We start from the raw sequence: 24,208 nt of genomic DNA on the forward strand, positions 1-24,208 counted from the left end.
TCTCTCGATGACTCATACAATGTAATAGACAATCCATCTGTGAAATCGAAAGAAGACTACAGAACAATGGTCCGATTCTTTTGCTTAATCCACAAATAAAGGTTAATCCATTAATAATCTTAGAATCACTCTTTGACGAGTGGTTGCTCGTTAATATTATTAGAATGGAGTATGCAGTAGGTCAGCATCACTGAAGTGTTCGACCATGTATAAAGATTTATAGTGTCAGATTTCTCGTTTTTGACTCAGATTAATTTAACATGAAAATTAGATACCAAAAGTAAATTTCTCAAAAATAATCATCATATCATACTTTTTTTAGCTTGTTATATTTTGAACCTATTCCATCATGAACACAAAAGTTTTTGTCGTAATCTAGATCGAATGCCAATCCATTGATTGGAAATCTGGGTATGATGGTTATCCGTTAGTGTTGTAACATATAATTAATAAATTTAAGCAAAAAAATTTTGTTGAAAAGATTTTTTGATCATATTTTTTTCTCTACTTTTGAACTTAATAACATCTTATACACAACATATATAAAATTGAACAAAGTAAATAAGTCATGTTTAATATCAAAATTTGAAAATTCACACATACATTCATTTTATTTATGTAAAAGTATATTGTTAATTAATAAATTACTCAATTTTAATAATGCAATACTAATATTGAAAATTGAACCAAAATATGTGATGAATTTTAATTAAAATTGTATATGATTACGCGTGTAATTTTGAAAACATAACACTGATATTTTTAGTGCTTCAACATAATATTGTAACTAGATTTAACAGTAACTTATAATAGAAAAATCATGAAAGATAATTGGAATACCAAATTAGTTCGGCCGTACACACTTTGTGCACATAAACGGTTTTTCAAATATTATTTTATATATTATGTGTGTATTTTATAATAATTATTTATCACAATTAACGTCTATCATGAGCAAATTCTCCTATGTAAATTTTAATTGATTTTCCCTGTATCACATGCCCATAACGAAAAATGATAATTACATGATACATTGTATCACCCATTCTATATGCGCATAATATCTGCCGTTCCAAGTAATTATTTTCCATGTCATTCAATATAAGTTACATAAGTCATTACATGTAAATAAAAACATTATTTATAATAACGATCGTTTAGAACGATACGTAATTGAAAATGTGTATTTTTCTCTTATATAATATAATTTATGTTTAGCGGATATCAGTTTTCTATTATCATCTTGTTGCTAGTTTGTACCAATAATTATTTTTATGCAAGAGTACGTCAAATAAAAGTGGAGTGATTTAACAAAATATCATGCAGAAATAAATGTCTTCTTACGTGATGGAATTTTTTCACGGAGATTTTTACACAGAATTTTCAAGATTACCACGAAATTTTAATACTTATTCGATCATTAATAATGATCAAATTTGACTGAAAAATATTTACATCCGAGCCAAAAAGTGCAAACATGAGATCACGGAATAAGCAAAAGAAAATTGAATTTGGAATAACTTAACCAAACACTAGGATTGAGAAATTGGAATTTCTCATCCTAGTGTTTGGTTTTTAATATATCCATATTAGCCCATTCATATTAATGTAAAGACTTATTTTTTGCACTTGGTACTATAATTTTATGATGTACCACAAGTATTAAAATCGCATTTTTTCATTTATTAAAATTGTGGTAAAAATGTTCAATCTAGCTTATTGTATTTTTCCAGACAAAAACAGTAACTCATTGAGAAACTTCATGAACTTCTCGTAGGCTAAGAGCAAGAAAATTAAAATGTAAAATTTTTATATCTTCACATTTCAAAGGTTTCTGAACAAGGTTTCTACCGATTTGAATGATTCAAAAAACATTCGATTCCTATTGGTGGAGAGACGTGCTGAATAGTTATGGGCAAAGGCAGGTCCAACTGTTTCAAAGATACGGGGAAAATAGTGTTAAAAAATGGCAATATAGTTTTTGAGAAAATAGAGCGTCCGATCTGAGTAACTCTAAAAACATTTTCAAAAATTTCAAAATGCCATTTGGGGGTCTAAATTGATCACAGACATATGCATATCAAATTATCAGATATTTTATAGAGATTTCAATAATAAGTACAACTTTTGTTTACATTCCTACGTTACGTACCAACCGTTATATTCCATCGCGGCGCTTACGCGCTTCTATTGTCTCTGAAACAGCAACGCAGCGATCGCTTTAAAAAAAATCAAAATTTTCAAACAGTTCTCACAAAAAAATAATTAATTACGTTATGTAAAGTTTCAGCAGTTTGCCTTAAGGCACGATGCCATGAACCACTAGTTAGAAATATATTTTGGAAACTTCGGGGGTGTGTCCATTAATCACGTGAGGTTTTTAGAGAGAGGGGGGGTTTGACAAAAAATCACGAAATATCACGTGGGAGAGTGATTGGTATAGAAAGATATCACTTGTATCTATTCTTTTCTGTTTTTTTTTAATCCAAACATTTTAAAAAAACATAATTTTTACAATTTTTTGTCGTAACTAAAAATACACGTGATGTTGGTAAGAGAGGTGGAGTAATTTTGAATATCACCACGTATCACCAAGGTGGGTGTCCGAAAATATTTTAAAAATCGATCACGTGATTAATGGATGCCCCTTTGGTGTATAGAGCAAAGATACCACCGCTTTTTATTGCAAGTAAGTTATAGATACCAGAAGATTCCGAACTTTGGTTTTCAAATACTATATAATTACCGAGTAGAAGCTATAATGTTCATTTTGTTGGGTAACTTTAAACACAATAAAATACTCATGTAGATATTTTGAACAAAATTTGTACATTTTATGTAAAACGAAATTTTTGGTCTATACACCTGTAATTCACTATCGCATAATCTCTTCGCAAACACTATCCATTACACTTTTTTCTTCGCAATTCGATAGAGTAGTTTCGCAGTAACCTTTACGTGTCGAAATCTCGTAGCGTAATTATTTTATTTCATAATTCGATAACAAATTTGACATGCAATGGAAATGAAATTTGCCAACACAGTTGTGTTTGTTCCTTGGCTGATATATTGTGAAAGGTAAGTGACTTCGCTTTGGTCATCAAACTTTAATTTACACCTCGGGAATTCCTTTGCTTTGGATTATTCATTTGTATTGGAATCTTGTTTGTCCAAAAGTTATCGGGTCTAAAAATTCCAACGAAATTTATAAGCAAACTGGGGTAAAACGCCAGGAAGATACTTTTGAAAATCTGCAACATAGAATAGAAATAGAATTTTAACTTAGGTAATTCACAATGAGTTACCTTTGGTCATTAATCTCATTCTCTGTTTTGTCATATGTCATTGATTAAATTTATTTCTTATGTTTGATTTGAAGTAATTTTAGTGTTGTAATTTCATATAATTTTGCTCTTGACAATACTTCCAAAACCAATATATTGTCTGTTATAAACTCATGTTATATTTATCACAAATACAATTTAAGCTGACGAATAATATAATAATCCTATTAGACAAAAATTTACATAACTCGTTCTTACACATCGCTCAAGTTTATGCCTCTTTCGTAATAGAATTATGGTAATTTAATATCGTAGATTGATCTTGAGAGTATTTTCCGAATTTTATGTAAAATTAAATTCATACACGCCGTTATTAGATTAAATAAAATCAATGTTAGTTCAGAACAATCATTTTATTGATGTTATCCTTCAATTTTATTTGTATAAAAACAATTTCGCACTCTTCTCCACTACAACATTTGTTTATGCAAACTGTTAATAGTTCCTTGAATGAAGGCAACTTATTTCAAAGTCATAAAATTTAGCACCTTTGGATGATTCGCGAATATATTTTTGACGATAAAAGTTATCAACGTATTGGAGACCATTTACCCATTCATTGCTTTGTTAGAAAAGATGAATTTTTTTGTCATGTTTTTTTCTGATAATTATTTCATCAAGGAGATAATATATTTAATAAGAAATTAGAAAAAATTATTTTGATTCTAATGATTGTAATGAATTAAATGTCATTTAGATGATTAAAAAATTCATCATTTGTTCCTACGTATTTAGTTTCTTCAAACATTTTTAAATAGTTTCGAAATTTAATTATAACAATATTGAGACGAAATGTTAATCTAGAATTCTCTATGATTCAAAACTAATATATTATCTATATTAAACAGGTGCGCCAAAAGATAGGTGTGGTATGTAATAATATATTTCTAGTCGTCGAAGTTATTCGCTCAAATGTTAACAATTTGTTATGTCAGTATAACAAAAAAATAATTTTCTTAAGGTATTTCGAATTCTTGTATTATAATTATTATTTCAACTACAAAACCAAGCAAACGAATCGCATATTTTAAAATTTAGCTACGTGTGTAATAATTTTTTAAAGGAATGAGTTTTGTAAAATAGAATAGAGCGGGATTTAATGGTTGCGGGTAAAAAGCTTTCCGATATCAAAGAAACAAGATTTTTTACATTAATATTTTAAATTAGAGGCCAAAACATGTATAACCAGCCATTACCTCAATTCTAACGACATTGTTATAAGTCTTACATAAAATTTATATTTTGTATTGATTGAATAATGTAGCTATTATTTCGTCTCATTTTACCTCGTCTATGGGGTAAAATAGACCTGGTGGCACTTTTTTGGTAACCACAAAAGAAATACATTTCTACAATGATGATTTAGCTGGGAATTTTACTGAACATAGTCTGATAGCTGTTTGTTTGATATGTGTTATTTGTGGTGATATATTTGGTTTGGTTTTCAGTGAAAACTTTTCACAATATAATTGCTGAAAGTCAAATTGGATTTTGGGCCTTTGTGCCCCGTTTTATCCTATACAAGTTTAGCATGTCATTCAAGAGTAGAATCAGTGTATCTCATTATTATCAGAGTAATGATTCATTGAAAAAACGAACTTTTTTCTAACAATAAGGATAATATTCATGTATATTCAGAATAATTTGAAGAAATCACAACTACCGTTTTGAAAAAGATGGTAACTCATATTGTTCACAAATAATTGTTAATTTTAAATTTCAAGTTAATTTCTAATTTTATCAACATCAAAGAATTTTAGCTTAATTGATTATAATAATATAATATTTCATATCAATTTGTTTAATTATCATTTCAATAATTCTTTAGAAAATAAGGAAGTTATATTAAGATTTCCACTATGATGTTAAGTTTTGTTTGAAAAGTAATGTAGTCTTTTAACGTTAAATCAAATTCGCCGAATTAGAAATGAAACTTTAGGCAGTCTTTGTTTTGAACTGCAATCAGAAATATTATCACAATTAGCGTTTTATCAGTTGTTGTGATGCAACTCCTAATAATAATCTAAAATTATCATGAGGCAGTCCTGTGATGGTTCTCCATTCTCTTTCTGATGAGATTATTACTAGAGATAATTTATTACTATTTATTTATTGCTAGTTGTTGTGATATATTATATATTGCATCAATGTTCTGAAAATTTTTTAAGTTTCACTTAAAGTTATATTCAGATCTATATTTTTAGTAAAAGTCTGAAATTGCAAGTCCATAGCTTTTAAACAAATATTTATGGGAAATTTAGTTTGCCGTATTCATACCAGGCTATTCGATTGTATTATTTCCAGACATCAATAAACGATCCTATCCAATTGTCACTTAATATTTCAACTAATTTCGTGTCATGTAATTACGTTTAGTATAAATAGATTTCAGTAATAACAAATGAGTGAATGATACACGGCTGAATATAATGACAATACATTGTTTAAATTACCATATAACGTTATCTCGAGTACGTGTTTCCGAATAATAAGTAAAACATAATAGTTTACGCGCTTTCTAGTTGTTTGTTCTTAATATAGAGAATAAGAAAGCTTTTATTGTAAACATGAGTGGAGGTTGGTATTATCCATTAGTGGTTCGTAAATTCATGAAGAAATCAACACTACAATAAATTAATATCCGTATATCTTGGTAAAGGAAAATAGAGCTATTTAGAATTTTTCAGAATATCATAAACGTTGTAATTTTAAATATTGAAGGTGAATGGAACTTAATTAAAATACTAAACTAAAGGATCCTGTCATAGATTCTATCCATTTTCATTATAGTATAATCTACCACATAACTAGTATTTTTACCTAATCATAAAATAAAGTTATAACATACATTATATTCAGCTTTGTAATTGTTACTAGCATCCGGCTGGGTACAGTTTGTACAAAACCTGATATTTATTTGCATACTGAATAACAATTTTAGTATACCGAGATAAAAAAATTTAAATACAAAACAATCTGAATGAATAAAAAGAATGAAAAGAATATCAATACCATATGATGCGATCCATGACGATAAATGAACATAGGTTTAGAGGAAAACACAGGTATTGCATATCATAACCTAAACTATGTTATTCAGAATGTTAATACTAAAAGTACATATTAAAGCTTAATAACAGTTCTCATAACAAAAACAGAAAGAACAGGTTATTTACAGTCATATCAAATGAGTGATAATATATATGATTGAGCAGCAATCTACGTCCTAGAAAATAACTGATATTGCATCAGGTCAAAATCAGGAAAAATTACCATATATAAGCATATATACGTGTATGTGTGTGTGTGTAGAAAAACACAAATTAGTTCATTACAATAGTACCATATAGAAAGCAAATTGACACATTCATGTTAAATGCTCTGACCAAAACATGAGTTTCCTCGTGACCAAAATGAATACATATGCAATTTGCTATAATTGTCCACCATGTCCATTAAAGTAGAGTATGTCTTAGTACGTAATTTAATGATTTTTTTTTGCATATATTAATAAAATTGATCCATTAATTTACGCATATAATACTTAAATCCATCTTAGACCTGTAGCAGTTTGGTTTTTATTTACATGTAAATGCTAATACGACTTGAAGGCAATACGCACTTTTGTAGAACACTGCCGAGAATAGATTAACTCACATATAATATTCCAGGAGAATGAAACATTTCATAAAAGTATTATATGGAATATTTGATGTTAAAATAACTTAAAAAATGATAGAAAAACTTATAGAACGACCATTAGACATACGAAACTGAGATACTTAGGCTTGCAAAACAATTCGTAATAGGAACTTCTTAATGGGAGAAACGAGACTCGAGTCGAGTCGAGAACTTTTTTTAATAGAGACAAGTTGTCTAAATTTACCAAATCACCCAAATCACTTTGGAGTTTAAAGTGAATTAATGCCAAAAATAAAAAAAGTAGAGTTACAGTAAAACTTTTAGATAAGACTCAAAAGAACAAAATCTGAATGTCCAACCATCCTATAGGTATAAAAACTCATTACTCAATTTAAAATGATTTGATACAGATTTAATTCTGAAAGTAGAATATCAAATGAATGAATGTCAATAATAAAAAAAGTAGAATAGACAATAGCAAAACTTTTATATATTATTTTTAAAAGAAAATACTAAATGTCTAAACTTCCTAATACTCATTACTCAATTCAAAATTAATCAATACAGATGATCAAAAAGAAATAATATTGAATCTTTTAGAATAAAACTCTTATAAAAGGTGATCAGCCTCTTACTTGCTATAAAAAAACTAACAGATGAGTTTTTTTCTGCGCAAACTTGATGTACATATACTAAAAAACCAGTTTATGACACATCCAAAAAGGGAAAATCAATTAATCCAAATTTCAAATGATAGGTAATAAGACTGTTGTGATACGAATTAGTTCCTCATAAATTAAAATATATGTAGATAATAAGGTCAGTAATGAAAAAAACTCAAATTGACAAAGTCGTGTAAATTTTTTTGTATATTGAATTATAAATATTTATTTTGCGCACAGACTTGTGAAATTTAACAAAAATGAAGTAAATATTACAATTTTATATGAAAAATAGAAACGAAAATTTGTGCTTCTATTACAAGCAAACAAATTAAATAAGAAAGTCGTTATCGGATAATAATAAAAATATTTCAATGGACCAATATGTAAAATTAAATTTCAAATTGCAGAATGTGTAAGCAGGTAAATTGGGTAAATTGGGTAAATGGTAATATTGATTATGAATATATTATAAATGTTAATTTTTTAATCACACCCAAAAATTATACGTTAAATTTATAAAAAAAGGTTTTATTTCATTTTACGTAGACAACTATGCAATAAGTACATTCAGCTACTTTTACAAATAATTTAATTTAAATTCAAGGAGCAATTGAAAACATATATCTATCCCTAACTTATAATGTTACTTACCTACAAGTTATGTAGTAGTTGATTCAATTTTATATTAGTTTAATATGCTTCGATAATAATAACAATTAACTGAAAATTCACGATTAGTTTTTACATAATTTGTATGGAACAAGAATTAAGCATTAATTAATATATTGTTAAATAATTTTATATATTTTATTAACACCATAACATTAACCAAAAACATATTTTGCAAACAGATTAAGCATATTTCATTTTGCAAATATATTACTGTGATTTGTTTATAGATTAATAATTGTGAGAATTTTATTTTGAGGCATCAAATATTATTTGAACGCAAATATAATTTTGTTGATTTGAATATTTCGCAAGCAAATTATATATTGATATGAATGTAAACATGTGATGTTAATTTAAATACGTAAGAACCAATAGTAATGATCGTTCTAGTCGACCTTCAATTTGTTTTGTGTATTCAGAAAAACTACTTATATTTATTTATTCTTTAGCAATTAACGCTTTCTTAGAATCAAGAATTACTTCTCGTACACAACATTTTCACGGCTATACAAAGAAAATCTCATGCGATTAACTGAAAAACAATTAAATTTAAGTTTATTGTTGATTTCACATATAATTAAATCAGAAAAATCATGTGAACTCAGTTGTTGTTACTTTCCATTACTTTCACTTCAAAATAATACTCTGATCAGAAAGATGTTGAGTTTTCTATTGCACAAATATTTTTTAACATAAAAACGGTTTTAATGAGTTTATAATAGCTCGTAGATCAACAAAAAATGTAGAACGTTGGTAAATACGGTAGCTGAGTCTTGACTTTATAGTCGGCGATTAAATTTGCTTTATGTAATATAATATTTCATAATCTCGAATTTAATCTGATTATTAGTTGATTTTTTAATTAAATTTACTTTTTCGATGGTGAAACTAAAACTTTGCGTTATATAAAAATTATATTTGTGAAGCATTTTCAATAGTTTGAAACTGTGTACTATAATTTAAGTAGCTTTTCTTATGATCAATATTTGTTCTTTTTCAATAAGAAAAACATTTTTAGGATCATCGATATATACTCCATAGGAGGACACATTTTTTACAATTTTTCACTAAATAATTTAGTGATGAATTAATTGTATGCATAACATTATTATAGTTGACCAAATTAGCTCAATATAATTTTGAAGTTTAGGTTTTTCATAGATTTACATATCAAGATGTAATTAAGCCTCAATTAAAATATATAGTTTGTGAATTTGTTGAGAGCATACAAAATCAAGACATAAAATGATAAGATTAACATTAAAATTTCTCGTGACCCCAAAATTGCCCCACGGGAACCCATTTCGCGACCCATAGTTTAGGAAGCTCTGAATTAAGGAAATGAAGAAGATTAAAATTGACATTAATAATATAATAGTAATTAATATTAGTATTTACCAGCCCACATGTTTTACAGTTTGAAATTTAATTTTGCATTTTGGCCTATTGATCTATTTATATTATTGACAATCCATTCTCAAGTCTCTTATTGAATATTATCATTTGTTTGTAATGGTAAATTTTTTCAATAATATTTACTTCTTGAATTTGTTAAATTTCACAACTTAATGAGCAAAATAAATATTTGTAACTAATACAAAGTATAACAGTTTTATTACAACCATTTTGGCATAGAAATAATTTGATTTTGCCTTTTTAAAAGTGCCATAAAGTGGTTGTTTAGTAAACATACACCAACTGTGGATTCGAAATTAGAGGATGGAAATAGATAAATTTAATTTTGCATATTGATCCATCTAATCTATTTCCATTATAGACAATTGGACCAGAACATTCTTATTCAATTTTATTAATTGTAAATGTGCAAAAAAATGGCAGTTTTTGAGAGAAATAATACGATAAGCTATAATTTTTGACACATGATATGCTATTATTTTTTAATTTCCCGTAGGGTAAGTTATTGTAATCGTCCATAAATCGAAATTGAAATTTTTGCTTATCTTTACGATTTGAAGGTTTCTGAACACTTTGGCATACCTTAGTTAGAAAAAATTGATGTGTGTGTGTATGCATGTATGGATACAATATTTCGTCCATGCTTTTGGGCGCATGGTTCAACCGATTTGAATGGCTCAACTAACATTCGATTCCTAATGATAGGGAGATGTGCTGATTAGTTTTTGGCAAAGGCAGGTCCAGCTGTTACGGAGATATGAAGCAAAGAGTGAAGAAAATACAAATCGAGTTTTTGAGAGAACTGAGTATCCGATTTGAATGATCTAAAAAGCATTCAATTTGTAATGATAGGGAGAAGAGGTGGTTAGTTTTTGGAAAAGACAGGTCCAGCCATTTCGGAGATACGGAGCTAAATGTGCAAAAAATGGCAGTTTTTGAGAGAAATAATACGATTTAAATGATTCAAAGGAAAAAGAAAAAAAATTTAATATCGAAAATAATTCGGATTTTCAAAATGTTTATTTGGTACGGAAAATTCCAGCAATTTGCCTCAAGGCACGATGCCATACACTACTAGTTTTGAATGAAATTCTAATATTTACTTCATGGCAAGTGTGCAAAATAAATATTTATAACTTATTCAAAGCACATGGAATTGTAATTAGTTGATTTTCCTTATTAGTTGTTTAGTATACGTACATCAACTTTGAATTAGAAAATAAAAGATGCAAATAGATGAAATGAAATTTGTTTCAATTTTGTTTAAGAATAATTTTTCTTTAAGAAAATTGCAAAAGATCGATATTACTGCCATATCGAAATATAGGTGTTATAGAGTATAGGGTGACTTGCTTCCTGGCAAATCAAATCGTAATTTCTTAGATGTGCAATAAATTGCACCATGAAACTTACTACTGTGATTCGATTTCAATTGAATACCTTGCACTATGTATACACATATGTTAATCATCGTTAAATCGTTTTCCAATTAAGCGCAATATAGCAACACAACAAATTTCCAATGCATTTGATTTTCTCCGACCCAGTTTTGCGAATATGAAATGGAATATAAATGTCTACGACGGCATGACGAAGACGCCGGTTTCTTGGAATTATTATATTGCGAAGTAATGCTTAGAAAACGTGCGGCACGCGGTGAGCAGCTTTTTTGTTCGAAATTCTAAATCTCACTTATTATGGTTTTTCCACAATTTATGGCAAGTTCCTAACTTTATATGTAAATAAATCTACATGTGATGTTTTTACATTAAATTTCTATGTTTTTTACGATACCATATGATCGTATGCAAGTTAATACTCGTATATGTACCTATCATGACTATGATATTTTCTTTTATTTTCTTTAAATTAATTTGTTTAGAGTATAATATTAAGAATTTGTTGGCAGTTTATTTTTCGTCCATTAGTTCGATATTCGCTGCCATATTTCTCACAAACTAATATTAAGACCAGTACCTATATTGTCGTAACATTCTAGATTGTTATTGGACTCTAATCCTTATTGGATTCCTACAGGAAACCTATTAGAATCTAATAAATCAGATCATTGTGTTGTTCTTATTAAATCTCTATTCGGCTCTTTTTTTATTTCTCACCGAATACGTATTGTGGATTCTTATTAGATTCTTGTGTGATTCTTATAGAATACTCGAAAAAGAAAATTGTTCGGTCCGTATTGGACACTTACACTTGTTAGATTCCGGCTGGATTTTTACAGACTCTTATTACCTTTCAACTTCATTTTTACTCAAGTCTAAAATAATACAGCATAATAACATAATACAACAATCTTTCTCTCGAAATTGATTTGTTGTACTAAATTGTTACTCATATCTAACTCTGTGCTCTATCGACTAATTAAGTATTATTAAAATCATCGAGATTTTTTTTCAACAATCAACAGCCTTGTCGATCTTTGTCGAAAACTAACCAGCACTACTCCCAAATAATATCTTTCGAATATAATTTGAGTTTTCAAAATAGGACCAAACTTTTGACTGAAATATTTTGCACTTTTCTGCTAATTTTAAAGCAATGGCACTTTTAAAGAAATCCAATTGTACAAAAAAAACTAATTAACGCAACTGCTTACCAAGTTTCATCGAATGGTTTTTAACTTCCCGAAGAAGAAGTTTATTAATTTTTTTTTATTAAATCGGTTCAACCGTTTTTGAGAATACGCCGATGAAAGGTCAAATCTAACTTTAACAAACATAAAAAACAAACATTTTGTGTTGCAAGTGGCCAAAACTAAAAAAATCATAGCTTTCGAAGATTCGTGTACATTTGACTACTTTATTTTAAGAAGAATTCTTATAGAATAACACAAGTTTACCAAAAAGTATTACAAAAATTGTAATAAAAAATTCAACCGTTTGGGTTGCCCTTTATAAAAACCCACGTCATTTAAGAAGTCAGAACTATAAATCATAAGATTTGTAGTTCTGATTGCTATTAAATACGTATAAAAAAATTCTTCTTCAAATATTGCTTACGTATAGGCGAAAGTAATTGACTATTAACTAATATAATTCAACTATTTGACTAACAATCATATAAGCGACTTCTAGATTAAGTTTCCAACTTTTCCACAAATTCTATGATAATATCCACGAAAGTTTTCCAGTATAATCTACTGTCGTTTTACAGTTTTAATTGTTGTGTATTTCCATGATGGTGATCAATAAATTATAAATATTATCATTATCTATCGTTCGTCTTTGTTTTAACTAATAATTATGAAGAACCTTGTGATACAATGGTGCTTGCGGTTCTGTTATGTAATCAATCGCATGTACATCTGTAATCAACATAAGAGGTACAGGCCGAGCAAAAATAGAGAAACAACTATTGCCTGATTGGAGGAGAAGTTCTATAGATTTTTTTTATATATGTTATGAAATGCTTATTTAATAATGTAGCAACAAAAACGTTTAGTAATGACTCTTACAACTGGTCGGAGAACAAAATTGCTTCTAAATTCAAGGTGCTTGTTTCAATTGCCAGCATATTTTATATATGAAAAATAAGCGTATAACGATCAATTTTGGATTTCAAACTTTTGATTTTACACACTTATTATATCAAACTTTGATAGTATGATATAATTGAAGTACGTACCATTTACTCGGCAAGATTTTTTTATTAATTTTGAACAGCAACCAGAACTTCCGAGTCCTATAAGCTGCTAAAATATATTGAACAACTACTGAGTTAATATCTAGTAGCCATTCCTGAAAATAATTATCACAACAAATGATCATCACAATGACTTATGAAATACCAAAAAACCTAAAGTGTAAAAAAATATTGTGCATAATAACAATATAAAGTAGATTTATTATTCTTCGTTTGTTTTATCAAATTTGAGATTGCCGGTCTAAAATATGATAAGTCAAAATAGGCCTTCGGTAGCGTATATTTCATCAATCTAATGAAAATCCTATCAGATATAAAATGATCAGCCACTGAGTTGCAATCTAATAACATTAGAGGTTAAGGATTAATATCACAACATCTCATAGAACATATATATAGTTTTGATTGCTATTCAAACAACAACAAAAAAAAAACAAAAATGTCGAATACATATGGGATCACTATAAACAGTTAAGAAGAAAAAATATATCTTCGCTTCAGGTACTTTGTTATACGTATATGGTGATAGTGCCATATATTTTTAGATGTCGATTAAATTCATTGAATACAGAATATAACATACTCGAAAAAATAGATAAAAGATTTTAATTATTTGTGACACTCAGAGGCCAATTCTCAGATAAAATAGAAGTGTTTTGTTACGGGTCTATAATCGCGTGAGTTGTAGGTAGTCAAGAACTGTCAATGGCTTACTCTTAATCTACTTTTATAATCTAACCTCCAAAAGGCATAATTGTCACATAACAAAAGTGCAACTTTCTTTTGTCACATTGATTATACATTGGTGAAGTCTAATCGAAGTTATTTGATTATTATTATTTTAAGGCTTGTGCCTTTAGGGGGTTAGATTTTATGTGCAAATTGCTCCATTGAACAGCAATAACATCGCTTTTGAAAGTTCTTGGCTATCAACTCATACGACTATAGACAATTAACACCACATTTCTATTTTATCCGAAAATTAGCCCTTCGATGTACGTTATAAAATATTCAGAAATACGGAGAAAATAACTTCGGAGAAAGTAAGATCACCATACGTCCCGGATTTGCACCTTGTGTCGCGGGTTTTGTATCTAAGAGCAATATTTGTTCCGAAATTATATCTTTTGTTCTGGATTGTTCGAGTTTTTTGACAACTAATAGGTAAATTTACAAAAATTATAAAAATCAAGGAAGAAGTACTAATTTTTTCAAAATATTTATGAAGAAAATTGAATAGAATTGTATACAAGAATCAAAAGCGAGAAAAATATAGATAAAAGAATATCCATTCTAACCAACTAGCAAGTCATTTATACCAGGAAGACCAGCCGATCAGGTTCAAAAGAAAACTACCTGGAGATCTAATATAGTTTATTTATAGTTACAGTGGGGGTATCTACTAATTTGTATACAATTAATTGTAAACAACTTGTCATTCTCTGCTAAATGTAATTATTTTTATAGATTGCAGAATAAAAATAAAATAAAAAAAAAGAATAATAAATTTCTTATTAAAAATCCGCAATTGCTATTCATAAGAAAACTGATTTTTTGGTGTATCCTTAAACAGCAATTGCTATTTTGAAGCCAATACCCTCTCCACCCCCGTGGCCCGAATAACCGTCCCGGTTTTGACTTAAAAAATATGGCTATTTTAACAATAGGATTATATTTCATTTCCAAAAACAGGCTCTAACTAAATGAAAATCAAGAAAATTCATCAAATTACCATCAAATACATTTTTTTTATAATTTTATTTGAACAGCGATCAGAACTTATGGGTTCTATGAGCTGTTGTGATTAATATCTTACAAACTATGTTTGTTTTATTACAGATGGCAAACCAAACAGTTGTCACATCTCTGTATGATAAATTTTTATAACAATCTCTGTAATAGAGCAAGTATGGTGCAACAATGCCGGCTGAGGGCTATTTTCACTTGGAAACATATTGCTATTTATATTTCCAAGTGAAAATCGTTGTCACTGCTGCCTGACAGGGTATCGAACCCGGGACCTCTGAAACAAGTCCCGTCGCTCTTAACCGCTTACCTACGAGCAAGCCCATCAACTACAAATATAGTCAATTTACTTCTCATCTTACGTAACACGAAGCAATAAGAAGAAGTTAAACAGACATCACTTTCATCTGCTTAAGTACATTGTTACATTACATTACATTACAATTGTTTGCGTAGGATTCCTGTCGCGATTATTCGGCGACATTCATTTGACATTCGCGATGTTCACATGCAGACGGAAGCGATGTGTCATTTTGTCATTTTGTCCGTTTGTCATTTTGTGCAACACACGCGACGTGCATTCATAATTTACCTACCTGAATGCATCAGCCATTGTTGATTGTTGATTGTTGATTGTAGCACATTCATTATTCTCATCGGGAAGCTGCGTTTGTTTTAGTCAGGAACACACATAGTGATGACTGTTATCAGACGATTGTCATATTTGATTTCTCCAATTATAAGAAATCTGAAACAAACGTAATAAAAACATGCCAATAAATACTTATAAGTTATTAGTTTACCGGACGATAAGTTATAATAATCGCCAAAAAAATTGGAAATGATTTTTTTATATGTCTTTACGTTTCGAAGGTTTCTAAACATTTTGGCATATCTTAGAATGTATGTGTGCACGGCTGCTTCTGCCTTGAATTGCGAGGCATGAAAAAAATGCGGGCGCACGTCTTAGGGGGCGTCAACACGAGATTCGGATATGAAATTTATAATATATTATTTATATTTTTTAAAATATATAAATAATGAAGAATACAGATTATGATCAACAATCTAACTTATCTATGGATACAGACACAAAAAGCATATTTAGTTTGCAATGTGGTATCAGTAGAAATAATTAACCGATTAATAACTCTGCACATTAGTGAATTATTGTTCTGCTTATTGTTTAATCTGCTTCAATTGTCCAGCCCTAAATGTATGTGTGTATGTTTGGATACAATTCGTCCACGATTTCGAGAGCATGGGTCGTTTTTGGTAGGTCCAATCGTTTCGGAGATATGGAGCATAAAGTGCAAAAATAGCAACACTTGAGAGAACGGAGCATTGATTAGAATGATTCAAACACTCGTTATTGGCATTGACGGTGTGAAGAACTAGAAATAATTAGTTTTTCAGAAATATGATATATATGATAATTAAAATTTAGATTTTTTGATAAACTATATCTATAAATGTATGTAGAAAGCTTATTATAGGAAAAACTGATTTGTAAATTGATTAGTTTCAATAAGTTTAAGAAAACCAAGTTTTTTTCTAAAACCACTATGAAAAATTTGCGCGGTTACAGTCAATAATAACAATTATGTATTGAAAGTTATTGATTCTAACTGAGGTTGGTCGAAGAGCTTATCAAATACATTTTGTATCTATTTACAAATTAAAATTAAATTAAATTAAATTAAATTTCTCTATACTAGAATTGGTATGAGGAAATGTATTTGCTTTCGATTGTATGCGAAAGTTCACAATTTGTGAATAGGTTATGCTTTCCAAATAGTTTTCGATTTAATGATGTGTATACAAATCATTACGATAAATAAAAAAATCTGTTTCAAACTTCAATATTTTACAAATATTGAATGCAATTTAAATTCTTTTAACATACGTAACATATTTTTTCTGAAGCATTTACAATTGAAATTCATTCACAAGTTCAAATTAATCACACAATAAGAATAATTCAGATTCACTTATAAATTCTACAGTAATTCTATTTTGAAAAATCAAGAACCTTACCACATTATTTATATAAATTAAAAATGTTTACCCAGCCTATATTTTTCTATGAATTTCAAAATATTTTTTTCATTTTGTTTGCTATTTATTATGTACGACGTGTTTGAATTGTTCTTAATTATGCAGTAAAAATTTAATATACACGATTAGTTGTGGTCTGCAATTATTATGCAGTTTTACCATAATTATAGAACATCTATTTACAATATTTTGTATTATATATATGATTTCGCAAAATACTAGAATAAATAAATATATCTGAAGAGCCCAATTGGTTTAAATAACATTATTGTATACAAATGAAAAAAAAACCTAAATAAGATTGGCCGTGGTTTCTAATTAGATACTTCTATATTAAGTAAATATTGGTTTTTAAAACGTAAATCGTCTTCTCGTGAAATAAGTTTAATGTTGTGTTAAAATGTTTGCTGCTCTATTTTCATAATTATTCAACGCGACATTTTTTTTATTCTCAAATTTTGAAAATAAAATTTTAAGATCAAATAATTGCCAGATTACAGAATGCTGATATAAATGACATCATGCTGGAATCACAGAATTAACTCTTTGCTGTTCTTCTTCTTCATGAAATTATTTCTAAATTTTTAGAACAAGAAGGCAAAAATTATTTATGAATGTACTATTCCAAATGCTTTATAGTTTTGTATGAATTGAATGTCGAAAGTATCAAAATTAATTTTCTGCTAATATTTAAATTATGATTATGAGTCTGGATCAACATCATATATTACGCATACATTTTTTAAAACACTGTATTTGGTAACTTTAGGGTTATTGATATAAATTCATTAACATTTATACCCTAAGTACAGAATTTCAGAATTTATCAGCCGCGACAGAGAAACATCTTCAGATTGCCACCCATAGCCATCAGTTTGACTATGTCAATAAATATTTTCCGTTTCCTGAGAAACTCCTTTTCCTCTTGCTTCCTCCAACATTTACGGTAATCAATTTATTAGGCAATCGGTAATAATTCTTCCTAGTCATCATTTTACAGTACTCGTATTAAAGATGGACATGATCTCTGCATTTATATCCACTTATCGGAAATTTATCTGCAACTCAGCGAGTGCTTTCTAACAACTTTGCACGATGTGATATTTCCTAGAAAGCGCCCATAGAGGAAACTGACATATCGTGGTCTGCGATTTAATCTATCCTCTAAATAAATGGACATGTGAAATAAAAAAGTGACAACTGATTGCTTACAGTATAAAACTATATGCAAAAGTTGGTTCAAGTTTCTCACGAGATCCTCAATTGAGCAACATAACTTTTTTTACAAGCTCCTGCGTACCAGGTGAAATCGGATTAGTGATAGTCACTGGCAAGGATTTCTGCAAAAATCATTTTTAAATGTACAAGTAAATAATTATTCAAGATGAGGTCTGAGGAAGAGTATTAATGTCAGTTTTAATCCGATTGAAGCGAAAGCACTCTCTAGTTTCTAACTAGCCATGCGAGTAAGGAAATGTAGAAATTTTAATAATTATACGTTTTCTGATCACGAGGTAGAGTAATGTACATAATATATTAAGACAAAGTTTCAACAACCTTTTTTTAACATACACAACAGAAAGATTATTCTTATTCTTATTCTGGATTTTCAAGATCTTGTGATTTTCAAGATCTTGTGATTCAAGATTTTTAGAGAAATATTATATAATAAGTTTGCATGCGTTTTTGATACTAATCGATTCGTATGATAATCGATGATTATATTGTAATGTTAATTATAAGTCAATATGTGTCATGAATCGTAATCAAATAGGGCGATAGTAATCAGGCGATCATAAATAGTTGTTGAAATTCTTATTGAACAAAAAAACAACTTCAAGATGAAATGACTTTCTTCATCACCAATATTAGCTAACTTTGGTCATCAGCAGGTCTTACAATTATTGTCCATCTTAAAACCACAAATACAAAATGAGCATATATCAAAGAATGATAGAACTCTCTTCCATCCAGTATTTTGTGGTTTAAATGTAAAGGTTACTTCCCCCTGGGCAAGAACATTTCTATGTAATGACGAATGCTCTCTGAACTCTACAAACATTATTCCGTCGATGCTGGATAGGATATATCGAACGAACGTGATCGCACATTTACTTCATGGTGACTTTGAATAATGTAAAAAAAATGCACATTGTGTGATTTCTCATCGAGTCCATAAAAGAAGGGAAAACTACAGTTACTAAGAAAATTTATAGTTATAAACAAATACTCTTATAGGAGATAACGAGATGATTCTTACATCTGAAGTAGAGTGGGTGGGCTAGTTTGTGTTAACTTTCTTCGTTAGCTTTCTTCATTTCATCTTGACTGGTGATGTGAACTTTAACACAGTCATAGTAATAAAATAAATTTATTCAAGAAATAATATCAGAAGTAAATCAATAAAAGTTAAAACGTTGGATGGCCAATATAATTGGAAAATATTTTCCTAGGTAATCGCGATTTCTTAGGAAGTCACCATCTTGACCATCAGAATCTTTATGAGAAGTCAATTTAAATTTATTATTTAATTAAGGGGCATTTAATACAATTACTTAAATTTTTATAAGTCATATCAATGCTTTGGTGAACTTTATTTATCTCAAAATCATTTTATTGAAAAATAATGCTTTTCTAACTTGCAAATTACTTGCTTCACAAAAATGTTGATTAAAATTTGATTTGATATCTGAATAATTGTAAATAATTTTATATTAAAATGTTTGACTAAGTGTTGACTTCACGTTGAGTTGAAAGCTTATTATTACAATATTCACATATTTCTCATTAAAATTATTAATTCTTACGCTTGCTGAATATTTCATCAAACAGCATATGATAAATTATCAGATATTACCAAATATTTCTCAATGTGGCATGAATAATATTAATGGAATTCAAATTAAATGCAACGTTCAATTGAACAATTTCAGCACTACGGAATAATAATTAACATAGTTCAAAAAAAACTTCTATTTTGAATCAATTGATGATAATAGCACGCTCTGATTATTAGCTTAATTTATACAAAAGAGGTGTTACATTGAAGGATTTCCGTTTTGTATGTAATTATTTTTGTTTGTAATGTGCTACTGTATTTTAGAAATTGTAAAATACTGCTTTTTTACATACACCATGAGTTGGAAATTAATTTCTGGAAACTTTGTATTACCTATTGTATTAACTTAGCAAACTTAGTTTATGAACAGCATTATGTCTGGAATATAAGGTTTCTGCTAAATGCTATATATTTATTTCGATTTTGATTTTCTAACATTTTAAAAGCACTTTGTAACTGAGCAGTTAAACCAAACTATTATTGTTTTATTGCTATTTATAAATTCGTGGGAACAAAATGTGTACGATGATAATTATATATCAATTTCAAAGTGAACGAATTAAAATCACATTTGACTATGTACTTAATGTCGAAGTATTGTTTAAGAGCAAAATGAACATCTTGCATAAGAAATGAACGATCAAAATAGCATCAATATTATTTACCATTCAAATTTTTCTGCTCTTGTACCGCCCTGTTATTACAACACATCATTGAATTATTATTTATTGCAAAAGCTTTGTCTTCGACATTCATTTTGCGAGATGATCAAGTTTATGTGGAGTATGCGTGACACAAAAGATATATTTCATTTCATAAGGTTTTTTCGCAACTGTCTTATAAACGATTAATAAAATAGTCAACCGTAATCAGGTTTACCAAGATTAACAACTAAGTTCTTTATAATGGTGTTTTTCAAAAAATAGTATAATAATTTCATCCTAAAATAATTTAATTTCATTCCATTTTTCAATTCCAATAATTTATTTTCAGGAGGAAGCCCTCCCTCAAGCAGAGCAACTGCAAGCATCGGCCAGCTCCAATCAGTTGGGAGCAGGCAAAAATAAAATACCAACCGACGAAGGAAAATTACATTCTTTAGTTGGTGATACTCCCGAACATGATGAACCAAAATCTGAAGATTCGGAGGACAACAATTCCATCTCCGACGATTCATATTCACCAGAAAACGATGATTCTGATGAAGAAGGTCACACCGTTCAATTCAAGTTGCCACTGCAGTTGGACTTCGATGAATTAGCAGGTGCTCTCATCGCAAAGAACCAAAGGTAAGAAGATGATCGATAAAATTATAAACTAAAATTATTTGGGTCTCGAGTAATAAACTTTAAATTTTTCTAAAATTTAGATCCAGAATGAACTGCGTAGTAGAGAAGCGACGTGCTGAAGAAGTAGTTGACCATCAACCACGCAGCATCCACCTTCCATTCGGAGTGAACTTAACCACTGAGCCCAAATTCCAACGCGTTACTGGCGAAAGAATGGCCATCTTCTGCGAAAGTGGACACGAAGCAAGGTAGGTGGTGCCAAATAGAAACACTATCCATAATACTGAATTGTTTTTACAATGATATTTTGCTAGATCCAGTATTTCAAACGGCCAACTGCATGCTAGAATTTTTGGAAAATCTGCTGAATTAGTTTTCAATTTTTGGGTTTAATCTTGTTTTTTCCTAATATTAGGTCTGGAGATGACAACATTCGCCAACCAATTGTTTTGCCTAACCATTTAACAGCTCCACAACCACAACAACCTCAACAAATGCCACAAATGCCTCAACCAGCTCAACAAATGCAGGTTTGTAATTTGTAATTATTTCTTATAACCATCATTTTATAACCATACATCTCTATATAGCAAATATTATATGTTAGTTTAAATATTTTATTCTAATTATATTTTTTATTAGGCTCCAGTCTCTCCGGCTACAAGATTCTTTCCCATCCACTTCCAACCTCCACAAGCCCACCAGCAAATGATGCCACCCCAAATGATGTCTCACAACATGCCCATGCCAATTCCTCAACAACAACAACAACCACCCCAACAAATGTTCGCCCCACATCTCATGAGACAACAAGAATTCGTTCGACCACAACAAGAATTTGTAAGGCCACAAGAAGCTCGTGCTTTCCCAATAAGACCACCACAAGAAATGAGATCTCAAGAAATGGGATCGCAAGAAATGGGAGGTCAAGAGATGGGACCACAAGTCCGTGTACATATCCAGAGGATTGCCATCCCGTCTGAAATTTTGAGGGGAATGAATCCTAACGAGCCACCACAGGTAAATTAATAATTTGACTTTATACATCGGTGTCTAATAAGAGCTCTAAGTTATAACAAGAAACTACTATTTGCATACACTACATTTTCTTCAATCTAAAATTTCAATTACATGCAAGCATAATTTGCAGTCTATGATGAAGGTATTTATAAGTTTGCATCTATGAGTTTTTTTATTGTTTATTTGTTGACTTTGTGCATTGGTAATTGAACATTTTATAAGTTATCTTTACACTTTTGTTTTATTTGATTGTATATAATTGTATAGAGCACCAAATATCCTTTTCTTTGTCAATAATGTTATAAAATTGGTTGGGAGAGTAATTTTTTTCATTACTATCTCCCTCCATAGTTTTTGACTACCCTTTTCCTATTTTTTGCACTCCATAATATGGCGTGCTCAGCATCCGCCCTAGTCGCTCCACCCAAGCAATAGCAATTAGGATCCGTATTGATCCCAATTCTACTCAGGTAAAACGGAATGTATGTATCGTTAAATCTTAGTTTACATACATACCTGCGAGTTAATCATTAATAAGTTGAACCTAGCTTTATACAACTTTTCTATTCAAATATAATTTATATTGTTCAAATAATTGTTAAAACCTAATTATCATAATGCATCACAACGATACAATTAACATCATATGCTTGCATATGTAAACTCATGAAGTATCCTTCCGCCAGTCAAGCAATAATTAACATATCATAAACTTTCACTACATGAGTGATTATGTAATCGCTTTATATTATACATATTCATTGCAGGTACAACACGTTCCATTGTCCGTCGGTCTCCAACGCATTGGTATGACTCCAGAAGCCTTCCGCGCAATCCAGGAAGCAGCCGAAGCCAAATTCCAACAGGCCCAAGAGGTATAATAATAAATAAAGCTTAAATAAATAACACCAGAGATACATGAACAAGTGAATGAGATTTTTATTCTGTTAAAACCATACCAATTATAAAAATCCAAAGACTTGTTTCAAATCTTTGACAAATTCTAAAGTCAATCATAGAGCTTTATTGGTTTTAGCACTAGGATGACTTTCGTAAATCGTATTTAATGAATTTCTAAGAAGCTGGTTTATTGACGTGCTTTTCTAACAAAATTTCAAGTAAACTAGATGTAAGTGGCACAAGTTGCAGATACTTCCCGATATGTGTATAGAATCGACTTAATAAATCAAAAATAAAATTTGGCAACTTTTAACATTGTAACGATACACTTTAGTAGGTCTACAAAAATGATTGATTTTTTTAATTCAACTGCTTTTAGTAGATCTACAATATTCGTTCGTTATAACCATAAACTCTTCATCAACATAAAAGAAAATTTTTAATTATTACTTACAAAGGACAACTCAGATGATCTCTAACAAAAACTAATCAGGGCGACGACTCAACTCAAATTTTTTGAACAGACTTTGAATTTACGATATCGATACACGATTTATCTCTAAACGTGGACGAAAAATTTTGCGCATTCTATAGAAATATTGAGTTAATTCTAAAGAAACCGCTCGTCCGATCGTTTCGCAAAACTAATCAACTCCAGTCCTTACCTTGTTTCATCAAATTCCTTTTAAATTTATGTATTTAGTGCACAAAACTTCGACAAAAGTCCAAAGTTTGGATCAATATATAATATTTCCAACTTTGGTATTAAACCATTCACAATGATTTAAAACATCGAGAGAACATAATTATTATAAAATAAATAAATAAGCAAATTGGATGGCAAAAGCATGAACTTCTCCTTCTTCTGGACGTTAATAACATTGAAATTATTCATTACATACAAAATTGAACGCATATATCCATATTTATTACAGACTGAAATGAAATATTGCGCAA

At 29.3% G+C, this 24,208-nt stretch overlaps 1 protein-coding gene across 1 annotated transcript in view; it reads left to right on the plus strand.

Annotated features, from left to right (window-relative positions):
• LOC113387705 (PAX-interacting protein 1-like) overlaps positions 1-24,208 on the plus strand; it is a 41,280-nt gene that overhangs the window by 10,852 nt on the left and 6,220 nt on the right. Inside the window, exons 2-6 of the mRNA XM_026625071.1 lie at positions 21,036-21,331; positions 21,412-21,579; positions 21,747-21,861; positions 21,974-22,351; positions 23,119-23,226. Coding sequence (XP_026480856.1) covers positions 21,036-21,331; positions 21,412-21,579; positions 21,747-21,861; positions 21,974-22,351; positions 23,119-23,226 — 1,065 coding nt within the window. The remainder of the gene's footprint in view (positions 1-21,035; positions 21,332-21,411; positions 21,580-21,746; positions 21,862-21,973; positions 22,352-23,118; positions 23,227-24,208) is intronic.

This window comes from Ctenocephalides felis, unplaced genomic scaffold (genome assembly GCF_003426905.1).
Source record: "Ctenocephalides felis isolate EL2017-DRISC unplaced genomic scaffold, ASM342690v1 CF-g0.4_SCAFFOLD_03572, whole genome shotgun sequence".
In the NCBI taxonomy this organism is placed as follows: Eukaryota; Metazoa; Arthropoda; class Insecta; order Siphonaptera; family Pulicidae; genus Ctenocephalides; species Ctenocephalides felis.